The 25,050-nt window shown below is 55.8% G+C and overlaps 1 protein-coding gene across 1 annotated transcript in view; it reads right to left on the bottom strand.

Moving 5' to 3' along the window:
* The window catches only part of UNC80 (unc-80 homolog, NALCN channel complex subunit), a 149,152-nt gene that overhangs the window by 22,722 nt on the left and 101,380 nt on the right, over positions 1 to 25,050 (bottom strand). Inside the window, exons 26-33 of the mRNA XM_048484443.1 lie at positions 22,053 to 22,218; positions 12,323 to 12,478; positions 8,618 to 8,799; positions 7,983 to 8,114; positions 4,814 to 5,000; positions 3,138 to 3,269; positions 2,552 to 2,695; positions 1,363 to 1,463 (exon numbers count right to left, since the gene is read on the bottom strand). Coding sequence (XP_048340400.1) covers positions 1,363 to 1,463; positions 2,552 to 2,695; positions 3,138 to 3,269; positions 4,814 to 5,000; positions 7,983 to 8,114; positions 8,618 to 8,799; positions 12,323 to 12,478; positions 22,053 to 22,218 — 1,200 coding nt within the window. The remainder of the gene's footprint in view (positions 1 to 1,362; positions 1,464 to 2,551; positions 2,696 to 3,137; positions 3,270 to 4,813; positions 5,001 to 7,982; positions 8,115 to 8,617; positions 8,800 to 12,322; positions 12,479 to 22,052; positions 22,219 to 25,050) is intronic.

Genomic DNA, 25,050 nt, shown 5'->3' with positions numbered 1-25,050 from the left:
TGAGTAGCGCGCAGCGAAGGTGGTAGAAGGAAAAGTGGGGAAATGGCCAGCATGTGTTTAACATTCTTCAGGGTTCCTCGCTCCTCCCCATTTTCTTCTCCCCACACCACATAAGTTCCTCCCTCTCTTTGGACCTCTATTTCGGAAGGGTCAGAAGAACTGTCTTTTTCTTTGTTCTTTTCATGCAGAAGGTCTATCCATAGACCCAGTGAAACGGACAACAAATTGACATGGCCTGGCAAACTAATGCTAGACCAAAAACGGCAGGAAAAAAAAGATGGCCGGAAATTTCCCCAAATGGAGGTTGCACAGAAACAACAAGGGAGAAGTTGGCAGACAAAATGGAGGATCGGGTTGACTCGAGACAATTTGCAGCAGGAAAATCCTTGTGCAAACAAGAAACTACAGCAACAGCCCACTCCAAAGCAAATCGTTGTTTGGTAAGTAGCGTATGCATACATGCCCCAAATCAGAGAGAGGTTAGAATTTCTGACCCCTCTCATCATCCATTAAGTCAGTGATTCCCAACTGGGGTTCCGTGGTACCCTGGGGTGCCGTGAGCACGTCCCAGGGGTACTGCAACAACGCTACTGTCCCGTCCCTTTGCAGTGTGTCCCGCTGGAACCAGCAAGGATGTGGAGCTGGCCCAGGGGCCAGGCCCTGCTGCAAGGTCAGCAACTGCTCCCCCCCCCGGTGCTTTCATTCACCCTGGGAGGGGAAGGTGGGGGGGTGGCAGGGGAGTATCACCCATAGGGTACCGTGAGATATGAAGAGCGAGGTCAAGGGTACCGCGACGTCAAAAATGTTGGGAAACACTGCATAAAGTATTACAGCTTAAGCAGTGGTGGGATCCAAAAATTTTAGTAACAGGTTCCCATGGTGGTGGGATTCAAACTGTGGCGTAGCGCCAATGGGGCTGGGCGGGGCATGACGGGGGCATGGCCGGGCATTCAGGGGGGGCATTCCTGGGCGGGGCTGTGGCAAGGACGCAGCCACTGCTCCGGTCCTTGGGCGGGAAACAAATGCACGCAGGCACAGGCTGCCACGCACGCCGGTGCACCTCCTGCTAGACTGCTTCAAGTTCTGCGCGCTACTGCTGAGAGGAGGGGCATAACTAAGGCAAAAATCACGTGGCAAAATCACCAATTAGTAACCCGTTCTCAGCACACACAAATAATTAGTAACCTACTCTCGGGAACCTGTGAGAACCTGCTGGATCCCACCTCTGATTAAGTGTTTAAGTCCCTGCCAAAGAGAATCACGCCTGATTTATAGTAACATGGCTATCCCTTCCTGCCCCCTTGAAGTTGTTTGGCCAATTATAGTCTTTTAAGCATACATGATGAGAAGCAAGATGCCTACCTGTCGATTGCTGATTGTCAGCTTCTCCAGAAAATGCCGAAGAACCGTAGAAGGATCTTCGATGAGACAGTTCCACAGGACCTGCTGAGCCACAGCGCTCACTGCACAAGACAAATGAAGCAAGCTAGTTTGGCTGTCATGGTCAACGTACCATCTCTCTGACAAAACCCAAATCTGCTTCACTGAACGCTCCCATTGGACCAGGCAGAGCCCCGCCTCCCATGGAAACAGCTTCTGTCTTCTACAAATTATGAAGAAAAAGAAGAGTTTGGATTTATACCCTACCTTTCTCTCCTGTAAGGAGACTCAAGGTGGCTTACAAGCTCCTTTCCCTTCCTCTCCCCACAACAGTCACCTTGTGAGGTCGGTGGGGCTGAGAGTGTTTGGAGAGAACTGTAACTAGCCCAAGGTCACCCAGCAGGAATGTAGGAGTGTGGAAACAAATCTGTTTCACAAAATAAGCCTCTGCCACTCAGGTGGAGGAGTGGGGAATCAACCCCGGTTCTGAGCAGCGTGCACCAACTCTTTCAAATTTCCACACCATGCTTCAGCTGCTATCTTAAACACGCTTACTCAGGAGGAAGGGCTGAGACCCATGTGATCACATGAACTCCTGGAGCTGCCTTAAGCAGTGAGGGAGCGAAGTGCTAGAAAAGCCAAATCCTACAAACCTGGGGTTTTTTTCCAGTAAAAAGAAACCCCGAAAATTGGCTTTTTCGGGTTTTCGGGTGATTTTTCATGTGACTTGGAAGAACACTCCTTAGACTGGAAGAGGACTTCAAAGTTGAGTCAAAAGAACTGTGCTAGTTTATTACATGCTAGTATTGTATGGCTAGAGGAAGAATATTGCAGATGGATAGGAAGTATCCACACATTCTAACCTTTCAACTTGTATACTTTTTTCTTTTTTCTTATTTACTACTCACTCTTTTTCTTTTGTTTCTGTGCAATGTTGTAATATAACAAATTTTCAATAAAATTATATATATATATAATATAAAGATTAAGTGAAATAAACTGTGACTTAACAGCACTTTCCAACCCAAAAACAAATATTCCTGCTTGAATTATAAAGGAAAAGATTTTCTCTACCAGCTAGCCACTGATTCAAGATGTTGAGGCCGCATTTTTAGAGAATCTGAATTTTTAGAGAATCATTATTTCAGAAATGTACGAACTCAAACGTCACCTGCTACGCCATCCTCCCGAACTTCTCCATCTTCCATCAAGTGAACAATGGGGAGCACAGCTGCACAGATGCATGCTGGGAACACTGCCTGAGGAGGTTGTGGGACGTGATGGTTTGGCGTGTGCTCTGTCGTGTGCTCCTCGTCTAGAACAAGAAAATCAGACAGGGTTAAGTGAAATCTCCGTTAATTACAGATCTTCATTCAAGGTTGGGCATAGCAACATTTTGTATCAAAAAAAGCATTGTCACTATGGAAACAGAAGCAAACAGTACCTTGCAGACAGAATGAAAAATCTACTGAAAATGGGGGTGGGCTTTGGCCATACACAGAGCTCTGCTTCTCATGGACATTTAGGGCCAAACTACACCGTAACTACCCCCTATCCCAGGATTAGAAGTTCCCATGCTGATTCTTAAAAATACGTTTGTTTGTTCTACAGAACCCTTGTTTCTCCAAGCTGATAGAACCAGACTTGAAGTCACACACAGCCACTGCTTGGTCAAAAAACACCTAAGAGGCAAAACAGGCCAATGCAAGGAAGCACAGATCAAGTCAGCAGAAAATCTCAATCCAACGACCTCTTACCTTCTGCACTGACTGCCGAACGTACCGACCACACTGAGCCACGCCGGAAGGAGTAATTCCTGTGTGACGTGCTGGAGGTGCAAGATGGACTCACAGAGAGACGGCGAGATGCCAGGTTGACAACTTCTTCTACTGGCAAAACAAATGGAGCTGGTGAATTTCAGTTTACCAATCCTCAATGAGAATCCTGGTCCCCATCTCCCGCAAGAGTTACATCAACCCCAAAGCAGGTATTTCCTAAGAAAACGATGATTGGTTCTGATTTCATCTTGAACCAGAGGTGGGATCCAGCAGGTCCTCACAGGTTCCCGAGAGTAGGTTACTAATTATTTGTGTGTGCCGAGAGGGGGTTACTAATTGGTGATTTTGCCACGTGATTTTTGCCTTAGTTACACCCCTCCTCCACTCCTCAGCAGTAGCGCGCAGAACTTGAAGCAGTCTAGCAGGAGGTGCACCGGCGTGCGTGGCAGCCTGCGCCTGCGTGCATTCGTTTCCCACCCAAGGACCAGCGCAGCGGCTGCGTCCTTGCCACAGCCCCGCCCAGCAATGCCCCGCCCCCGGAATGCCCGGCCACGCCCCCGTCGTGCCCCGCCCAGCCCCATTGGCGCTATGCCAAGTTTGAATCCTACCACCATGGGAACCTGTTACTAAAATTTTTGGATCCCACCACTGTCTTGAACATAGGGGCATCTTCCAAATGCAGAGCTTAATGGGTTCCGTGAGCGTCTACAGTGGCAAAGGAGTACTATGGTGAGGATACTGCCACACTACGTGTCTCACAGCTTCCCTACTGCTGATCAATGCGATACAGAACTCTGCAGCTGAGAGTCAGATAACAGGAGACAGAAAGAGGAAGAAGAGGAAGAGTTTGGATTGATACCCTGGCTTTCTCTCCTGTAAGGAGTCTTAAGGCAGCTTATAAACTCTTTTTCCCTTCCTCTCTCCACAACCAGAGGTGGGATCCAGCAGGTTCTCACAGGCTCCTGAGAGTCGGTTACTAATTATTTGTGTGTGCCGAGAGGGGGTTACTAATTGGTGATTTTGCCATGTGATTTTCGCCTTAGTTACGCCCCTCCTCTCAGCAGTAGCGCGCAAAACTTGAAGCAGTCTAGCAGGAGGTGCACCGGCGTGCGTGGCAGCCTGTGCCTGCGTGCATTTGTTTCCTGCCCAAGGACCGGCGCAGCGGCTGCGTCCTTGCCACAGCCCCGCCCAGCAATGCCCCGCCCCCGGAATGTTCGGCCACGCCCCCTTTGTTTGGTTCAAGGAGGTTCTGAGATTAAGATGTCTCTGGCTAGCTAGGAATACCAGGGTCATGATGTGGAGGCAGGCAATTGGCAAACCAAATGTCCCTTGGCTTGAAAACCCTATGGGGTTGTGCTAAGTTGGCTGCAACATGAAGGCCCTTTCCTCCACCTCCACCACCACCAGATTTGAGATTTTCACTCTGGCCCCTTCCGCACACGCAAAATAATGCGTTTTCAAACCACTTTCACAACTGTTTGCAAGTGGATTTTGCCATTTCGCACAGCTTCAAAGAGCACTGAAAGCTGTTTGAAAGTGCATTATTCTGCATGTGCGGAATGAGCCTCTCATTTGTGTAAAAGCAAAAACATGAGCTGCTCTTGCTTTTCGTTTTTATCAGCCTCCGGCAGGTCACTCCTACATTCAAAGCACACCTTCCTCTTCCTGTTCTGCGTTGGGAGGACAGGTCGGTTCGTAGCAAGCCTCCTGAGTGATGGGAATGGCCGTGATCAGACTGGCTTCTCGCCCCAGACGCTTCTTCTCCTCTTCCTGCTGCAGGTTTTTCAGGATGTGCTCTGCTCGCTGATGAGAGCGAGACACGGCCCGGGCTGAGAATGACTTCTGCAAGCAAATCATTGGGAAAAATGCATATGACGGAACTGGGTTGGATTCCATAGGAGATGAATCAGGCCGCAGATATTTAGGTCGATTCCGCACTTGCGTTATCAACCTAAGTTCGAGCTGCGTTCGACCTAAGTGCTCCGCACAACCACTGGGATCAACGTGGTTTTGTACCAGCTTCGCCCCGTGTAACGGTCAAATTTCCGACTCCAGTTGGAAACTACTACTTTTTCAGGGAACCACGCTCGAACTCAGCTCGATTCCAGTAAAGTGCAGAATCTCTGGTGCCAGGAGTCCCCCATTCAGCCAATCACAGCTGAGTGTTTCGGGCATGCGTACAGCTGGCCAATCAAAAAACGCCACCTTCGTCCCTCCATTCCTGTGGCAGTTTTTTAAATAACATGCGTGGGGATAGATGGAACATGGCCGTAGAACAGTACCCAATCGGAATGGAGCGGCAAAGAGGCACAGGATGATTCCGCCCTCCGAGCTGGGATCAAGCTGGTTGCAGTGGGGAACAACAATGGCCTCAACCTAGGTCAGTACCCTTCTCCAGGGGAACTTCAGGTGAACCTATTTTACTGCCGTGTCTTGGAATGCGGCCCTTAGAGGGGGGTGATGAGACACAAAACCAGACTCACGTTATCCCTGCAGCAAATGGATGAAACCATGACGCTGGTGTCTGCATTTTATTCAGCCAGCTGACTCTTCCTAAGGGCTAGAACAGGGGGTCTGTAACCTGCGGCTCTCCAGATGTTCATGGACTACAATTCCCATCAGGCCACGCTGGCAGGGGCTGGTGGGATTTGTAGTCTCTGAACTTCTGGAGAGCCGCAGGTTGCAGACCCCTGGGCTAGAATGACTAAACCGGGGCTGTCATACTTTGGTCACCTTCTGAGAAGGCAAGAGTCCTTGGAAAAGACTGTCATGCTAGGAAAGGCTGGAGGCAGCAGGGAAAAAGGCAGCCTGCCAGTCTCAGTATGAAATAAATTGACTGTGTAAAGGGAGCCCCGGCCCTCAGTTTGCAAGATCTGAGCAAGGTGGAGGACATTGATTCATAGGGTCACCATGACTTAAACACGTGCTGGCAGGGGCTGATGGGAATTGTAGTCCATGAACATCTACAATTGTAGTCCATGAACATCTACAATTGTAGTCCATGAACACCTACAAGGATGCCCCCACCCCCGCCCTCCCTGCTCTACAGGGGTCCCTACCAACATCAGGACCCACTACTTTGCTCCTGGGAGGGTTGCATATGGGTTTTGTGGGACATCGTTTTAGACTGTAACTGTTTTTAACCTATATGTATACTTTTAAATTTTATTGTTCACCGCCCTGAGCCCTTCGTATATTAAATCAAATAATTAATAATTAATAATTAATAATTAATAATTAATAATAATAATTAATAATGAATAATGAATAATTAATAATAATAATTAATAATGAATAATGAATAAATAATAATTAATAAATAATAATAAATAAATAAATAAATAAATAAATAAATAAATGAATGAATGAATGAATGAATGAATGAATGAATGAATGAATGAATGAATCTGGAGAGCCGCAGGTTGCAGACCTCAGGGCTAGAATGACTAAACCGGGGCTGTCATACTTTGGTCACCTTCTGAGAAGGCAAGGGTCCTTGGAAAAGACTGTCATGCTAGGAAAGGCTGGAGGCAGGGGCTGATGGGAATTGCAGTCCATGAACATCTGGGGTGCCATAGGTTGGCCACCCCTGGCCTAGCCTGTCAGAGCAGGGCTCATCTGGTTCCTTCCTTCCTCCCTGCTCTCCTTGTGAGAAGTTCTGCCTGGTTTGCAGGTACCTGACTGGCTGACTCAGAAAGCCTGCCAGGGTGAAACTTCCTACCAGCTGACTCCCATGGGCCTGCCCATTCCCAGGGCTTGCAGCATGAGCTCATGCTGCTGGTTCTTCCTCCTTCCCACTGGCCACCTGTTCTCCTGGTGAGGGGGCATGTCACGCCCACTACCATTTCCTCTGCTGCCGGGCCAGTGTTCTGGGGCCCCCGTGGCACCCCTGCCAGGAGTGATGAGTTCAGGATATATGCCAGCAATGAATTGAAGACTGCAATATTTATGACTGAACTTTGTTATCAATTGCAAGAACTTGGATTTATATGAATGTGGATACACCTTTGAAAGGACTATTGAATGAAAAAAGAGAAAAGGTTTAGTTTAGATTATTGAATGAAAAAAGAGAAAAATAATTCATGTGATGATACAACAGTGAATTATATTATTGTATGTGATGAGCATTGTTCCTTATTATATAAATAAGAAATACCAAACTTATATTGGCTGCCAGTGGGTTACGTGGTTTGTATGTTAATGCTTATTCAGACGTTACCTACATCTTTGTTACCTTTAGAAAAGAATACACCCCAAAATGCCCACATCATCAATCAGTCATACAGAAAGGTGAAGATTTTCCCTTTTCCCAAAACATTTGGGGATGTCTAAGACCCTTATTGGAAGGTGTCAGCACCTGATTCTTTGACGCAAGATGAACTAGGGCCTGTTTCTTTCTTATCTCTATTGCCTTTTGTTGCCCTTCTTCCTAGACAAAGAGCCTAAACATTTTTCATGGTTTTTTATTCTGTCTCCTAGAAAGAAGGAGACCAAATTCAAACAATATCTAGTCGGGAGCAGTGTGACCTTAAAACAGTTGAGTTTGCACATTCTGGTTAACTCTGAACAAGGGGCATTCTGTTGGGCTGTCAAGCTTGCCTAGTAACAAGAAAAAAAATAGATTCTCAAGCCTGCATCTTTACTTTGGTCAGCTACATTACGGTTGCCAACTCCCCTTTACAGAAAGAAAGTAATGGGGGGCAAGAAGAAAACCTTTGCTTTTTCAAGGAGTATATTCTCCTTATGCCTTCTGCGCCTACAGAACGTTGAGAGCAACTTCCTGTTACAAAACACATTTCTTTCTTTGAGGATATTTTTACTTACAGACTGATCTTCATTAATGGGCTCCTGCACGCTTCCACCACACTGTGGAACCCACGGGGGATCGAACATGGGTACGGAGGGCATTCCCAGGACTGGGGATGGTAGGGTGAAGTTAATGCTGGGGGGAGGAATCTGGGGAAGCAAAACAAGAAAAATGAACACCGCATAGGGAGGTTGGTTGGCGTAGCAACGAGCTCCTTCTGTTCACACTGAAAATCTTCTCTTGACGGAATGAGGGAAATGTTCCTGAGAACAAATATGACAGACCAGGGGTCTACAGCCCGCGGCTCCGGAGCCACATGCGGCTCTTTCAGCCTTATACTGCGGCTCCGCGTGGCCTGGAGGTTGGAGGGTAGCTTGGGCATATCCCTCCAGCCCTCCAGAGCAGCGCCGGAAGGAAAGGTGAGTGGAGGGGCCAAACCGGAGGTGGCTCCATGTGTGAGGGCGCCGCTTTTCGTGTCCTCTCCACTCACCTCTCCTTCCAGCACTGCTCTGGAGAGCTGGAGGGACATAGCCACACTGCCCTCCAACCCCTGGAGGTTGGAGGGTAGCGTGGGCATGTCCCTCCAGAGCAGCCGCCATTCCCCCTCTGCCCCACGGAGAAGGTAGCTGTGTTGGTCTGTGTCGTCATTTACCTTAAAGATCTGCTGAGCTCCTTCCTCCATCCGAGGCCAGACCTGATACCGGAACCTCCAGAGGGTGTGGAACTTGAGAATCGCATTCAATCTTTGCACGGCCTCAGGGTGATGGAATTCAGACATCAGCATATCCGAAACAGCGTCGGGCACTTTCACGGCGCACAAAAGAAACATGGCAGCTGCAAGAAGCAAACATTTTGTGAACCGATTTGTTGCCCAGTCTGGAAATATTATTTTTACAATTTAAAAAGCAATGGCAGAGGGTGAGAAACGGTTTGGGAACCACTTGGGGATGCGTGGTTTTGAAACGGCTCTGTTATGGTCGGACGCAGTTTAAAATGGGCAGCTGCCATAGGCCTCTCCACTCGCCATCTATTCCGCATGTGGAAATAAGGCCACCACCCTTATGGTGGTGGGTGGACTTTCCCAGGAATTACCTCTGTGGAGAGCTCCTGCTGCTCCCCACCCAATCCAGCCCCTCCCTAGCTCCAACCCCAAACCTCCTGGATTTTTCCACTCTGGAGTTGACAACTCTATGGGGAAAACATGGTCATATAAAGAAACAAAGCGTCAGAATTAAACAGATACAATATTAGGCAACAACAACAACAACAACAAAGAACCTTTATTGGCATAACAGCATTATATACACAGATCCACTTAACCAAGTAAACTAAAATAAATGCACAGGTAGAGAAGGCTGATGTTCAGGATTTGCTCCTAAAGCGCTGTTTTACATACAAATCCAAACATTTGGTGACTGCATCATTTGCATCACTACTGGGGCTGTCCAACAGAAAAGTAATCTTTTGCCGCTGGGCCTTTTCCAGGGCCCGTTTTGACGCTTTTCCATCAGCCAATCTAATGGGCAGATTTCAAAAAATCCCACGACATAGGAGACTATGTGTTTGCAACTCAGGGGAAGTGGACTCTGTATTACATATTTTATTGCATTGTGAACTCCATAAAGGGGAAAGGGAGGCTTTAATTCATCCATTGTTTATCCAGTACAGAAATGTAACTAGAGTTAATTCCGATTCAGCTCTTGTGAGAATTTTGCTGGAAGACCGAGTTTCTCTTATATCTCAACAGGTAGCTAAATTTTGTATGCTGGCATATAGTAAGAGAAGAATCATGTTGGGACCAAGAGCCAGACCACATGAGGGTGACTGTAATAATGCTACAAGCTGATGATATTTTTTGTGTGGATTTCTGTATCGTGGATTTCTGTACAAATTCGATTTTTCTTTGGTTTATTGTTCTTCCTTTTTCTTCTTCTTCTCTGTTCTTTTTTGCTGGCCTAATGGCCGTAATAAAACTGACTAAAAAAAACCAGTCAGATGCAAACTCTTTTTTGAGTAGCAGAGGTGACAAGTATTTGACTCTGGGTCCTGTGTAAAGTGGACAATAAAGTAAAATATGGTCTATAGAGTCCACACAGTTCCCGTTGCATATGCATAGCCTTTGGCGGTAAGGGGTTTTAGTGAATCTCCCTGTTGATACGGCTGACGGAAGGGCATTGCAACGGGCCCACATCATTGCTCTACGGAGCCTGGGCACGGTTATCTGGTGCAGGTATTGAGCCCCCTCATTACCAATGTAGGTAATACCTAGAGCTAAAGGAGAACAAGTCCTGGAAGCCTTTTCGAGTAAGATCTGATGTTCCTGGTCAAACAGCCTTCTCTTCAGAAGTTGGAAAGTCTCTTTAGACGGTAGCATGGCCAGATAATCCAAAGAATAGCCTTACAATATTAGGCATATCAAAGGGAGGGGGGGCGGAGTAAAATGTGAATAAGTCATTGTGTAGCCATGCTTGTGATGGTCAAGAACTGAATTGAAGCACACGTGATCGATTGTTGAGCAAGGACCATGACCTGTGCTTTAGGTGAAGTCTGCAAAAGTCTGCATTCTTTGCCTTACATGAGCAAACTAACTTTTAGCCTAAACCGTGTTCTCCTCACTACAGTGGACAGCAATTCCTGTAATGCTTGTAACATCCAACGGATTATACTAGGCTTGGTGCAAGAAGGCTCCATCACTTGCCAGAGATCTGCACCCGGTTGCTGTCCGAGGGTGGATCTTTTTTGTGTGAAGCCCTTTACCAATAATACACACTACACCATTGCTGGGGTAATAAATTGGCCATAGCCGTTTTATTGAGCAGAAGCATGAGGCTAAGCATGGGTCTGGATCTGGTCATGCGGGTAACGTGCTAAAGCTCTGCAGGGCGGGCGCCCCGTCCTGAGCTTCATTCTGCTGCGGGGCTCTGTCGGGCGGGTGCTCCTGGCAAGAGATGTTCCCCTTTGGTCTGGTTCGGCAGGGGCGGTCACCTCTTGCCGCTGTTGCCGTTCCCAAGGGGAAGGCGTAGCTCCCTAGCTTCCTTCCCCTTTCCGTTCCAGAGCCATACCCATGCGCCAAACTGCCAAGTATCTGGGCTATGACAAAATGAGCATGCATTAACATAGAAAATTAGAAAGAGGTGGGTGGGCAAATTGTCAGCCGGCGACCACATGGCCGGCACAAAGGAGGGTGAGCCCCTTTAAAATCTCGGTTCACCCCTCCTTTCTTCCGGTGATACCAGTCCTTTCCTAGCATGGCTCCCCTTCCGTCCTTACTGGGGCAGCATCAGCTGGTTTCGCTTCTCCCCACCCCGAGCAGCAACTGCGTCTCGTGGTAATTCGCAGACGTCTTTGATACTTTCCTAGCTCCTCAAGGCTTGGGAAACAGGGGGAAGGGGGAAGAAGTGAACAACTTAAGCTCTGGGGTTTTTTTACCCGAACATTTTTGGTCAACCCAAATAGATCTGATAGATATCACCTTTATTAGGCGTTACCAAAAATGCTTGAGTTAAAAAGAACACCCTGAAATTTACTGATAATTTTTAATCTGTGCTCAACCCTAATTATACCCTGCCTTTCTATAGTGTCTTGAACTCTTATTGGGATTGATACTTTGGTAAAGATGAACTACTGCAGAGGTGGGATCCAGCAGGTTCTGACCAGTTCCCGAGAGTGGGTTACTAATTATTTGTGTGTGCCGAGAGGGGGTTACTAATTGGGTCTGCTGTTCCGTTAGAAATCCCATTAGGTCCAAAAATCATAAAGTCCTGTTGTTTCCTATGTGGCTGGTTAGCGAAGGTCGAAAACGGGATAATTCTCCCCGTTGGGCTGTTTTAAAAACATGTTTTAGTAATATGGTAAAGTTCCTTGTTTAAGGAAAGTATCCTTCTTTTGATTTCTAGAAAGAAAATTAAGTATTTGAAAGTATTAAGTTTTTGACAGGCAGTCAATTAGAGGAGAAGTAGTTGTTTCTGTTGGCATTAGACGATAGGACTTGCTATAATGAGTTTAAATTATGGGCAGAAAGATACCAGCTGGAAATTAGGAACTTTTTTTTACAGTAAGAGTTTTTTACAGTTAACAGAGAAATTATTAATGCCCCGCCCCCAGAATGCCCAGCCACGCCCCCGTCGTGCCCCGCCCAGCCCCAATGGTGCTACGCCACAGTTTGAATCCCATCACCATGGGAACCTGTTACTAAAATTTTTGGATCCCACCACTGAACTACTGGTTTAGTTACTCACTTATTTGGACCCCATGGACTGAACGATGCCGAATCCAAAGCTGGGCAGGAGCTACCGTAGCCGTGCATATTAGCTCAAAGTCAATGGCATCGGTACTGCATGTGCTAGCGCACCCTTACCTGCTGCACCGGCCATGTGCTCATCCATGCTGAGGAGCAACTCCCAGGCAGCGGGCTGGATGTCCCCGTACATCTCTTCTGTAAGGATGGGAGCTGCCTTGATCAGCAGTGATACCGGGGCTGGGGACAGACTCATCACCTGCAGGAAATGAAATCATCCAGTACAACAGGACAAAGAAAGAAAGGCAAAGGTTTTTCGAGCCCCTTCAAGCTCCATTTAGGTTAAGCGAGTTCATTGCGGACAGGGCCAGGATCAACATACCCTCTTATTTATTTATTTATTTATTTATTTATTTATTTATTTATTTATTTATTTATTTATCCATCCATCCATCCATCCATCCATCCATCCATCCATCCATCCATCCATCCATCCATCCATCCATCCATCCATCCATCCATCCATCCATCCATCCATCCATCCATCCATCCATCCATCCATCCATCCATCCATCCATCCATCCATCCATCCATCCATCCATATCTATCTATCTATCTATCTATCTATCTATCTATCTATCTATCTATCTATCTATCTATCTATCTATCTATCTATCTATCTATCTATCTATCTATCTATCTATCTATCTATCTATCTATCTATCTATCTAATTTCTAAACCGCCCACCCCCGAAGGGCTCTGGGCGATGAACACCAGGCCAGAAACAGTATTACATACAATAGGCCAAAACAACAATACACAGAATAAAATAAATTAAATCAGGTTAAAATAATTTACAAAATTCATAAAACTAGCAGCATCAATACAATACAATACAACAAGATTATAACAAAATTATAAAAGTGTGTGGCGCCCAAACCCAAGGCCATGTAGATTAGATGTTATATTGGGCGTGCCGATGATGGCATGCATTATGAAGCAGCTGATAGGGCCCAGGGCTTCTGGCATGGCCGACTGCTGTTGACCCCCACCCACTTATTTGCTAGTGTCCCACCGTTGCTCTCAGCTACCCTCTCTGCCCAGTGGCACTGCAAGAAGGGCTGCAGGCAGTGGTGAACATGGGCAGCAGGAAAGCTCACAAGCAGGCAGAGGAAGGACACACAGGCAGGACAGAGGCGTGCAAGTGGGTGGGAAGGAGAGGAGGGCATGTGTGTGGGATTGGTAGTGGGTAGAAGAGAAGAGAGCTATGGGCACTCTCTGCTAAGATCCTTGCATGACTGACATGATGATCATCATACAGGAAGTCACCCTTAGGTCCAGTGGTGGGATCCAAAAGTTTTAGTAACAGGTTCCCATGGTGGTGGGATTCAAACAGTGGCGTAGCGCCAATGGGGTTGGGCGGGGCACGACGGGGGCGTGGCCTGGCCTTACGGGGGTGGGGCATTCCTGGGCGGGGCTGTGGCAAGGATGCAGCCGCTGCGCCGGTCCTTCGGTGAGAAACGAATGCAAGCAGGCGCAGGCTGCCACGCATGCCGGAGCACCTCCTGCTAGACTGCTTCAAGTTCTGCGCGCTACTGCTGAGAGGAGGGGTGCAACTAAGGCAAAAATCACATGGCAAAATCACCAATTAGTAACTCTCTCTCAGCACACACAAATAATTAGTAATCGACTCTTGGGAACCTGTGAGAACCTGCTGGATCCCACCTCTGCTTAGGTCTCAGAATGGGAGAAAAAGGGGGTTGTTCCACCTTGTTCCTTTTCTCCCGGGGCTACCCCACATCCACACTCACTTGGTCTGTCAGCCTATTTGGGCTTCACTCTTTACACACCCTTCAGCGCACCACCCTGCTCATCCTCCCTCCACACCGGTCTCCTTTGCTGTTCCAGCTGCCACTTGCCACTTTGAGGTCCCTGAATAACCATCCGAAGTTGATCGGGGCTCCCCTACTGACACCACCTCTACTTCCCATTCTGCACCTGGGAGGCCCGAGCCCTGCCTCACCCAACCAGGATGGGTCCAATCCCCACAATGGCCTTGTTTGGCCTGGGAAATCCTCAGCCTTCCTCCCCCTGAAAGCTGGTAGCTTCCAGTCCATCTGAGGCCCTGTCTGCAGCTGCTGTAGGCTTGTTGCTGGCTGATTGTTGGAAGAGAAAGACTTGACGCTGTTTCCTGCCTCAGCCACAGAGGGGGTTTACTAGATAGCCAGTGGCTAGATAGGGACCTAGGGATTGACACCTTTACTCTATCATGCTGGCTCTATCCCTTTGATGTTAGACTGATACTCTCAGGGGGCCTTTCCCCACTTACCTTAAGCCCCGTGCTACTCTCCTCAAGTAGCACGGGGTCCTGGGGCACTCCCCATGACAGGGGCGGCGACAGCGCAGCCGCCCTGAAGCTGCTGCTGTTGCGCCCCCTCAGTGCATGGCATCCCTGGCGCTGGAGAAAACGGCGCCTTTTGATGCCCGGGCAGAGCCGTGGGGACGCCCGGGCACATGCCAGGGATGCCGCGCACTGAGAGCAGCGCGCGGCATAAGGGGGATCCTCGAGAGTGGGGAAATGCCCAAGGACTTCCTTCCCTCCACCTTCTCACACTTCTCCATCTAACTTTCACCATGCCTAGAGGGAGGATGGGCTCTCTGTGCATCCGTCTCCATCCAGCTAGAATAGGATAGCTTAGTGAACCTATCTATCTATCTTTCTATCCAGAATGGAGTTCATTAATAGATACTCTTTTTATTAGATTGGAAACTATAAACGACTCCGACTTTTCTTTGTGCCAAAGCTCACTCGCAAGCTCACACGCACACGTAAGCTTACTCTGTGTTTAGCCACCGTTGTGCTCTGCTCGTCGTGCAATGGGAAAACACACTACGAGGTGTTGTTTCTCCCTTCACTGATGACATCATGGGCTGGTGACCTCAGAGCCACATCACGAGTTTGCTGCTCGTGCTCACCCCATTTCTGCCACGTTTTATGCCACTCAGCCAGCTTGTTGCAGTCTGGGTCGAGCTGTTTGGACCTCCCCTAGCCTGAGTAAGCACCTCCATCTCCTTGGGAGGGCTCCCGGATTTCAGGGGTGTCTCCGATGCCCTGCGGGCGTCCAGAGGAGGCGCAGGACTGCCTTTTGCCATGTCTGGCCCACTCACCAATTCCAGACACTGATTAACTAATTTATGGGCTGGGGTGGGGGGGGGGGGGGGGGGGGGGGGGGGGGGGTGGGGGGGGGGGGGGGGGGGGGGGGGGGGGGGGGGGGGAGGGGGGGGGGGGGGCGGGGGGGGGGTGGGGGGGGGGGGGTGAGGGGGGAGAGATGGTGGGGGGGGGGGGGGGGGGGTGGTGAGGGGGGGGGGGGGGGGGGGGGGGGGGGGGGGGGGGGGGGGGGGGGTGGGGCGGGGGGTGGCTGGGGGTGGGGGGGGGGGGGGGGGGGTTGGTGGGCGGCGGGGGGGGGGCTGGCGGTGGGGGGGGGGGGGGTATGGGGGGGGGGGGGGGGGTGGCGGGGGGGGGGGGTGGGGGGGGGGGGGGGTGGGGGGGGGGGGGGGTGGGGGGGGGGGGGGGTGGGGGGGGGGGGGGGTGGGGGGGGGGGGGGGTGGGGGGGGGGGGGGGTGGGGGGGGGGGGGGGTGGGGGGGGGGGGGGGTGGGGGGGGGGGGGGGTGGGGGGGGGGGGGGGTGGGGGGGGGGGGGGGTGGGGGGGGGGGGGGGTGGGGGGGGGGGGGGGTGGGGGGGGGGGGGGGTGGGGGGGGGGGGGGGTGGGGGGGGGGGGGGGTGGGGGGGGGGGGGGGTGGGGGGGGGGGGGGGTGGGGGGGGGGGGGGGTGGGGGGGGGGGGGGGTGGGGGGGGGGGGGGGTGGGGGGGGGGGGGGGTGGGGGGGGGGGGGGGTGGGGGGGGGGGGGGGTGGGGGGGGGGGGGGGTGGGGGGGGGGGGGGGTGGGGGGGGGGGGGGGTGGGGGGGGGGGGGGGTGGGGGGGGGGGGGGGTGGGGGGGGGGGGGGGTGGGGGGGGGGGGGGGTGGGGGGGGGGGGGGGTGGGGGGGGGGGGGGGTGGGGGGGGGGGGGGGTGGGGGGGGGGGGGGGTGGGGGGGGGGGGGGGTGGGGGGGGGGGGGGGTGGGGGGGGGGGGGGGTGGGGGGGGGGGGGGGTGGGGGGGGGGGGGGGTGGGGGGGGGGGGGGGTGGGGGGGGGGGGGGGTGGGGGGGGGGGGGGGTGGGGGGGGGGGGGGGTGGGGGGGGGGGGGGGTGGGGGGGGGGGGGGGTGGGGGGGGGGGGGGGTGGGGGGGGGGGGGGGTGGGGGGGGGGGGGGGTGGGGGGGGGGGGGGGTGGGGGGGGGGGGGGGTGGGGGGGGGGGGGGGTGGGGGGGGGGGGGGGTGGGGGGGGGGGGGGGTGGGGGGGGGGGGGGGTGGGGGGGGGGGGGGGTGGGGGGGGGGGGGGGTGGGGGGGGGGGGGGGTGGGGGGGGGGGGGGGTGGGGGGGGGGGGGGGTGGGGGGGGGGGGGGGTGGGGGGGGGGGGGGGTGGGGGGGGGGGGGGGTGGGGGGGGGGGGGGGTGGGGGGGGGGGGGGGTGGGGGGGGGGGGGGGTGGGGGGGGGGGGGGGTGGGGGGGGGGGGGGGTGGGGGGGGGGGGGGGTGGGGGGGGGGGGGGGTGGGGGGGGGGGGGGGTGGGGGGGGGGGGGGGTGGGGGGGGGGGGGGGTGGGGGGGGGGGGGGGTGGGGGGGGGGGGGGGTGGGGGGGGGGGGGGGTGGGGGGGGGGGGGGGTGGGGGGGGGGGGGGGTGGGGGGGGGGGGGGGTGGGGGGGGGGGGGGGTGGGGGGGGGGGGGGGTGGGGGGGGGGGGGGGTGGGGGGGGGGGGGGGTGGGGGGGGGGGGGGGTGGGGGGGGGGGGGGGTGGGGGGGGGGGGGGGTGGGGGGGGGGGGGGGTGGGGGGGGGGGGGGGTGGGGGGGGGGGGGGGTGGGGGGGGGGGGGGGTGGGGGGGGGGGGGGGTGGGGGGGGGGGGGGGTGGGGGGGGGGGGGGGTGGGGGGGGGGGGGGGTGGGGGGGGGGGGGGGTGGGGGGGGGGGGGGGTGGGGGGGGGGGGGGGTGGGGGGGGGGGGGGGTGGGGGGGGGGGGGGGTGGGGGGGGGGGGGGGTGGGGGGGGGGGGGGGTGGGGGGGGGGGGGGGTGGGGGGGGGGGGGGGTGGGGGGGGGGGGGGGTGGGGGGGGGGGGGGGTGGGGGGGGGGGGGGGTGGGGGGGGGGGGGGGTGGGGGGGGGGGGGGGTGGGGGGGGGGGGGGGTGGGGGGGGGGGGGGGTGGGGGGGGGGGGGGGTGGGGGGGGGGGGGGGTGGGGGGGGGGGGGGGTGGGGGGGGGGGGGGGTGGGGGGGGGGGGGGGTGGGGGGGGGGGGGGGTGGGGGGGGGGGGGGGTGGGGGGGGGGGGGGGTGGGGGGGGGGGGGGGTGGGGGGGGGGGGGGGTGGGGGGGGGGGGGGGTGGGGGGGGGGGGGGGTGGGGGGGGGGGGGGGTGGGGGGGGGGGGGGGTGGGGGGGGGGGGGGGTGGGGGGGGGGGGGGGTGGGGGGGGGGGGGGGTGGGGGGGGGGGGGGGTGGGGGGGGGGGGGGGTGGGGGGGGGGGGGGGTGGGGGGGGGGGGGGGTGGGGGGGGGGGGGGGTGGGGGGGGGGGGGGGTGGGGGGGGGGGGGGGTGGGGGGGGGGGGGGGTGGGGGGGGGGGGGGGTGGGGGGGGGGGGGGGTGGGGGGGGGGGGGGGTGGGGGGGGGGGGGGGTGGGGGGGGGGGGGGGTGGGGGGGGGGGGGGGTGGGGGGGGGGGGGGGTGGGGGGGGGGGGGGGTGGGGGGGGGGGGGGGTGGGGGGGGGGGGGGGTGGGGGGGGGGGGGGGTGGGGGGGGGGGGGGGTGGGGGGGGGGGGGGGTGGGGGGGGGGGGGGGTGGGGGGGGGGGGGGGTGGGGGGGGGGGGGGGTGGGGGGGGGGGGGGGTGGGGGGGGGGGGGGGTGGGGGGGGGGGGGGGTGGGGGGGGGGGGGGGTGGGGGGGGGGGGGGGTGGGGGGGGGGGGGGGTGGGGGGGGGGGGGGGTGGGGGGGGGGGGGGGTGGGGGGGGGGGGGGGTGGGGGGGGGGGGGGGTGGGGGGGGGGGGGGGTGGGGGGGGGGGGGGGTGGGGGGGGGGGGGGGTGGGGGGGGGGGGGGGTGGGGGGGGGGGGGGGTGGGGGGGGGGGGGGGTGGGGGGGGGGGGGGGTGGGGGGGGGGGGGGGTGGGGGGGGGGGGGGGTGGGGGGGGGGGGGGGTGGGGGGGGGGGGGGGTGGGGGGGGGGGGGGGTGGGGGGGGGGGGGGGTGGGGGGGGGGGGGGGTGGGGGGGGGGGGGGGTGGGGGGGGGGGGGGGTGGGGGGGGGGGGGGGTGGGGGGGGGGGGGGGTGGGGGGGGGGGGGGGTGGGGGGGGGGGGGGGTGGGGGGGGGGGGGGGTGGGGGGGGGGGGGGGTGGGGGGGGGGGGGGGTGGGGGGGGGGGGGGGTGGGGGGGGGGGGGGGTGGGGGGGGGGGGGGGTGGGGGGGGGGGGGGGTGGGGGGGGGGGGGGGTGGGGGGGGGGGGGGGTGGGGGGGGGGGGGGGTGGGGGGGGGGGGGGGTGGGGGGGGGGGGGGGTGGGGGGGGGGGGGGGTGGGGGGGGGGGGGGGTGGGGGGGGGGGGGGGTGGGGGGGGGGGGGGGTGGGGGGGGGGGGGGGTGGGGGGGGGGGGGGGTGGGGGGGGGGGGGGGTGGGGGGGGGGGGGGGTGGGGGGGGGGGGGGGTGGGGGGGGGGGGGGGTGGGGGGGGGGGGGGGTGGGGGGGGGGGGGGGTGGGGGGGGGGGGGGGTGGGGGGGGGGGGGGGTGGGGGGGGGGGGGGGTGGGGGGGGGGGGGGGTGGGGGGGGGGGGGGGTGGGGGGGGGGGGGGGTGGGGGGGGGGGGGGGTGGGGGGGGGGGGGGGTGGGGGGGGGGGGGGGTGGGGGGGGGGGGGGGTGGGGGGGGGGGGGGGTGGGGGGGGGGGGGGGTGGGGGGGGGGGGGGGTGGGGGGGGGGGGGGGTGGGGGGGGGGGGGGGTGGGGGGGGGGGGGGGTGGGGGGGGGGGGGGGTGGGGGGGGGGGGGGGTGGGGGGGGGGGGGGGTGGGGGGGGGGGGGGGTGGGGGGGGGGGGGGGTGGGGGGGGGGGGGGGTGGGGGGGGGGGGGGGTGGGGGGGGGGGGGGGTGGGGGGGGGGGGGGGTGGGGGGGGGGGGGGGTGGGGGGGGGGGGGGGTGGGGGGGGGGGGGGGTGGGGGGGGGGGGGGGTGGGGGGGGGGGGGGGTGGGGGGGGGGGGGGGTGGGGGGGGGGGGGGGTGGGGGGGGGGGGGGGTGGGGGGGGGGGGGGGTGGGGGGGGGGGGGGGTGGGGGGGGGGGGGGGTGGGGGGGGGGGGGGGTGGGGGGGGGGGGGGGTGGGGGGGGGGGGGGGTGGGGGGGGGGGGGGGTGGGGGGGGGGGGGGGTGGGGGGGGGGGGGGGTGGGGGGGGGGGGGGGTGGGGGGGGGGGGGGGTGGGGGGGGGGGGGGGTGGGGGGGGGGGGGGGTGGGGGGGGGGGGGGGTGGGGGGGGGGGGGGGTGGGGGGGGGGGGGGGTGGGGGGGGGGGGGGGTGGGGGGGGGGGGGGGTGGGGGGGGGGGGGGGTGGGGGGGGGGGGGGGTGGGGGGGGGGGGGGGTGGGGGGGGGGGGGGGTGGGGGGGGGGGGGGGTGGGGGGGGGGGGGGGTGGGGGGGGGGGGGGGTGGGGGGGGGGGGGGGTGGGGGGGGGGGGGGGTGGGGGGGGGGGGGGGTGGGGGGGGGGGGGGGTGGGGGGGGGGGGGGGTGGGGGGGGGGGGGGGTGGGGGGGGGGGGGGGTGGGGGGGGGGGGGGGTGGGGGGGGGGGGGGGTGGGGGGGGGGGGGGGTGGGGGGGGGGGGGGGTGGGGGGGGGGGGGGGTGGGGGGGGGGGGGGGTGGGGGGGGGGGGGGGTGGGGGGGGGGGGGGGTGGGGGGGGGGGGGGGTGGGGGGGGGGGGGGGTGGGGGGGGGGGGGGGTGGGGGGGGGGGGGGGTGGGGGGGGGGGGGGGTGGGGGGGGGGGGGGGTGGGGGGGGGGGGGGGGGGTGGGAGAGGCGGGTGGGCGGGGCGGGCGCCTGCTGGGGGGGTGGGGGGGGGGGGGGTGTAGGGGGGGGGGTGGGGGTGGGGGGGGGGGGGGGTGGGGTGGGGGGGGGGTGGGGGGGGGGGGGGGGGGGGGGGGGGGGGGGTGGGGACAGGATAAAATGGAGTAGAGCAGAACATTGTTAGCCAGTGTGGTATGAAAGAGCCAGTGTGGTGTAATAGTTAAGACTGTTGGACTCAAAAGAAATGGGTTTGATTCTCCACTCCTCCCCATGAGAGGCAGAGTCTAACCTAGTGAACCGAGTTTGTTTCCCCGCTTTCACACACAAAACCTGTCTGACCTTGGGCCAAACACAGTTCTCTCAGAACTCTCTCAGCCCCAGCTACCTCACAAGCAGTGGTGGGATTCAGCAGGTTCACACCACTTCGGCCAGAACCGGTTGTTAAAATGGTGCTTGTAAACAGCCAGCTATTAAATTATTTGAATCTCACCGCTGCTCACCAGGTGTCAATTCTGGGGAAGTGAAGGAGTTTGTAAGCTGCTTTGAGACTCCTTACAGAACGGAAAAGTGGGGTGTAAATCCAAACTCTTCTTCTAATTGGGTCCCCATTAGGGACAAGGTCAAGATACAAATGGAGTAAAGAAATACATGAAAATACTGCCTAGAAGCAACATGGATAAATTATGTTCCTATCTTTTTTTCAAGAATGGGGGGAAAAAGAGTTGGAGTATACAGTGCTGGCCTTGATAGACCATTGTACTGTTTCAGTACAAGACAGCTTTTTGTGTATGAATAACTGGAAGAGTGTCCCAACCTCCTCTAAATGACAGTTCTTTAAATACTTGAAAAGAATATCCTATCCCCCCACAATGACCTCTTTTCCAAGCTGAGAGAAAGTGGTTTCCCCATCATTCTACACTATAATCTCATAACCTGTGGGACCGTTTTCACTCACAACAGATGTTTCAGCAACTATTGACTGTCTTTTTCGTATTGCAACACTTGAACCAGAACAGAGAATGGCAATTCGAGGTTTCGCTTGTCGTTTTGCATGAGATGGCATTACAAGGACAAACATTCTGCTGCCTGAGCAACCACAGTGAGATATGTCTTGACGTTACACATCATATTTTGGGAGTAGCCATTGAGAGCCACATAGCAGATGCTCTTTTGTGCAGACGGGAGCAACAATCTGGAGGGAGCAAGCTAACAAATTCTGGAACCCGTCTTATCACTCCTGGGTTTTGACCTTTGGAAATAAAGGCCTCTCTTTCCTGCATGTGGTATAAGGCCACACTGAAAGACTATTGGAATGCTTACTCAACTAAATTTGGCTTTAATACAGTGCATATGAACACGACCTTAAGTGCTCCTGAAATCACAGGTGCGTAGCATCATTAAAGATATACTATTTCCCCTCCCCATTTTCCTACCAGTCCTGAGTAGAAAATGTAGCATTTATTTGGGTTTTTGCATGTCAGATCTGGCTGCGAGAATAGACATCATTTCAGTTTAGGGAACCAAGCATCGGTACACTTCCTCAGAAGTAAATTCCACTAAAATGAAGGGGCCTTTGTCTTTCAGAAATAGGTTTAGGACTGAGATGCCCCCTCCCCCTAATGTGTCTTCTTTTTTTATATTGAGATGCTAGAGACAGTTCAGCCATGTGACTCCATGGTTTCGTGACTTATAATACAACAAAGTCCGGTACCAAATACTGTAGAATGAAAAAAAAAGTCAAAAGCTTTAGTAGGGTGGACCAACCTTTCTTCTCTTCACAACCTGTGTCAGATTTCAAAGTATGGCTGCTACTGTGTAAGGAATCTTTGGAGTCTTCATTCTCATCCAGAACTCCAGCAAAGCTGATCTTCCTCTCATACCTGTGGCGATCCATCTCCGGGTCCAACCGTAATCTACAGCTCTCCAGATCCTATAACATTGGGCAAGCCACAGAAGTATATTCACCAACTAAGGCAGTGGTTTCCGACCTGGGTTATGCACGCCCCCAAGGAGTACATGCCAGAACATTTGGGGTTATGTGAAAATATATATATATAATGGAGGGGAAACATACATTAATGTCAACAGGGCAAGACAAAATACAAGTCAAAAGTTGTGAAATTAATTCAATGTTATGACAAGGGGCAGTGCGGGTTTCCTTTGCTATTTAACTTTGAGAAAAGCCTACATCCCCTAGCTTTGTTATTTTGGTGAACACGCCTCTGTAATGTGTATGCACCTCCTCACAGACTCTCATTCTCCTCTGCTTTGTGAACATTTGAGCGCAGACTGCCTTTGTGCAGTCTTCAGTGAAGTGCAGTGGCGTATCTGCCTAGGGACAAGGAGTACCCCTTGTCCCCGGGCGCCACTCTTCTGGTCACGTGGGGGGCGCAAAAATGACGAGACAGCAGGACTTCCTGCTGCCTCCAAGCACCCTCAACTCCATCCTGAACTCCTCCCTCCTTTCCTTCTCCCACTGCCAGCTGGGCAGGCCAGAAGAGACTGCAGTTCCAGCCTCAGAGACCTTCTTTTATAATCACTGAGGCCAGGGGTGGGGCTTGGGAAGCAGGAAGTCCCACCCCTTCCTGCTAACTACTTTGTATGATTATGCTGTTGCAGGGCCACCCTAAATAGAATGACACCCTTTAAAACATATTGATAGTTTTATTTGGACAAAACAGAAAAAAATACATTGATGACTTCTGGTTTTGAAGTTTAAAGGATTGTCAAAATAAGATCGAATAGAGAAAAGTGTGATGATTCTCAGTAATAACTATAAAGATCCAGGTTTACTTACATTGTTAGGGAACAAGTGGTAGTATTTTGGTGTTACAGACAAAATTAGGAGTCTCTATGGTAAGTGTACTTCCTGTTTTTGTGATTATTTTTAGTCTTGTTTTGTCAATAATAATAAAGTTAATTTAAAAACTTTAACTGGTCAAAAAAGGGGTATAACTCTGCTTAGCCTGTTATCTACCAAACCACAGTAGTTCTGATTTTTGTACTGGCTTTTGATACTACAATTCCAGTCCCTTTGAGTTTACCAACAGTGTCACTGATTTTAACTCATTTTCAGATTTTACCTTCCAGAACTTAGGATGAGAAGAAATAATACATGAGTGTAATAGCGAGCAAGTAATCAACTGTTTTGTTAATCATCTTGTTAGGGTTAAACCATCAAAGTACATTTTATAGTTGTGTCTAAAAATATCCGGTAACAAACATATAAAAGATTTGTGATTAAAATCATCAACTGAGTCTATTGCATTAGTGGGGCCGAGTTGTTTTTAAAAGAAAGCTAGTGCATTTTAATTTTTGAGATTTTTTTTCTTAATTGTGTTAAATGTTGAATACGAAAAAAGAGACACAGCCAGAGCAAACAATATAGTATAAGAAGAAACAATAAACCACAATATCAATATTAGCGCAACTATCACATAGTTTGACCAGTAAGTAATAATACGTTAACCTACCCCTAAAAATAAATATAAATTCATAAAATTCATAAAACCACATGAGATGTAGTTTATATCTAAGATTTATCAAATTAATTTATTTCAACAATCTTAACTGTGCCTTAATGACTGTTGATGCAAACTTTGCCATTTGTATTGTAATCCATCTGTCCTTATCGGTCAGTAGCACAACTTATTTGATTTGCTCTGATTTCCCTGGCAAACGGTGTAAAATATTTCTAAGAAGCTTCTCTCAAAATGCTACAAATCTGGAGCAACAACATGTTAACATGAGCCAAACTGTCAATAGATTTGTGATCACAAGACCATGCATGATCCTCAACAGAGGCGTAGCTCTAAGGAGGATGGGGGGTGCACGATGCACCGAGCATGTGCCCCTGTGGGGGCATGGCAGGGGCATTCTGGGGCGGTGCGGGGGCAGAGGGCACACCAGTGCATCGGGTGCTTTCCCCCCTTGCTATGCCTCAAATGGAATGTTATTATAGTGGCCCTTCACTATTGCTAGCTCTAGGAAATGACTTTCTGTAATCTATGACTGTTAAGTCATCAAGTGAAGGCAGATGAGCTATACAGAAAGAAATAAGATGTTTATAAAGGGTATCTGAACTCATAGTACTAAGTAACCTATAATCTGCTCATCTGCTTATGTCCAATAATCTTAGTTTAACTAAACATTCAGCCACTACATAATCAAAACCCTTTAAAATATCCTTTGGATAATCCTAATTTTGGCCAGTAAAGACAATACATGTGATCTCTATGATACATCTTTCAGTTCATCATATGCCATTGTTACTAGGAGCGATGCTTAAGCAAAAAAGATTTTCAACCAGGAGTATGTAACAAATTTATGCACTATCATCAATACTAGTGGTACAGCTAATTCTGATCTCACCGTAACTGATGCTGAGGAATCAGATATCAGATAGTCTGACACAGGGAGATTTGACACTGAAAACCTCAAAAAATCTTGTTGGTGTTTAAAGGCGCTGCTGGTTTCAGATCTAGCTGTCAAACCAACGTGGCTGCCCTGCGAAACTATCCTTTAAAGGTACTCAGAAATCCATCCTAGAGGTGGGCCACTATGGTCAATTCTGCATAGCAAATGTACAACAGGTTGCAGTCGTTAAAAAGGAACCTGTTTTCCTTTTCCCCATCTATGTGCATACTGTGCAGGCAGCGATTGGAGCCCATAGAAACAATCTGGGTTGCTTTCGCATCTTTGCCAAGAGACATTTCTGGTTTTTTTTTAATTACCTGCCACACATGTGTAGCTACGCAGGCAT

Source organism: Sphaerodactylus townsendi, linkage group LG02 (genome assembly GCF_021028975.2).
Source record: "Sphaerodactylus townsendi isolate TG3544 linkage group LG02, MPM_Stown_v2.3, whole genome shotgun sequence".
Classification (NCBI taxonomy): Eukaryota; Metazoa; Chordata; class Lepidosauria; order Squamata; family Sphaerodactylidae; genus Sphaerodactylus; species Sphaerodactylus townsendi.
This window is presented reverse-complemented; position numbering and strand designations above follow the sequence as displayed.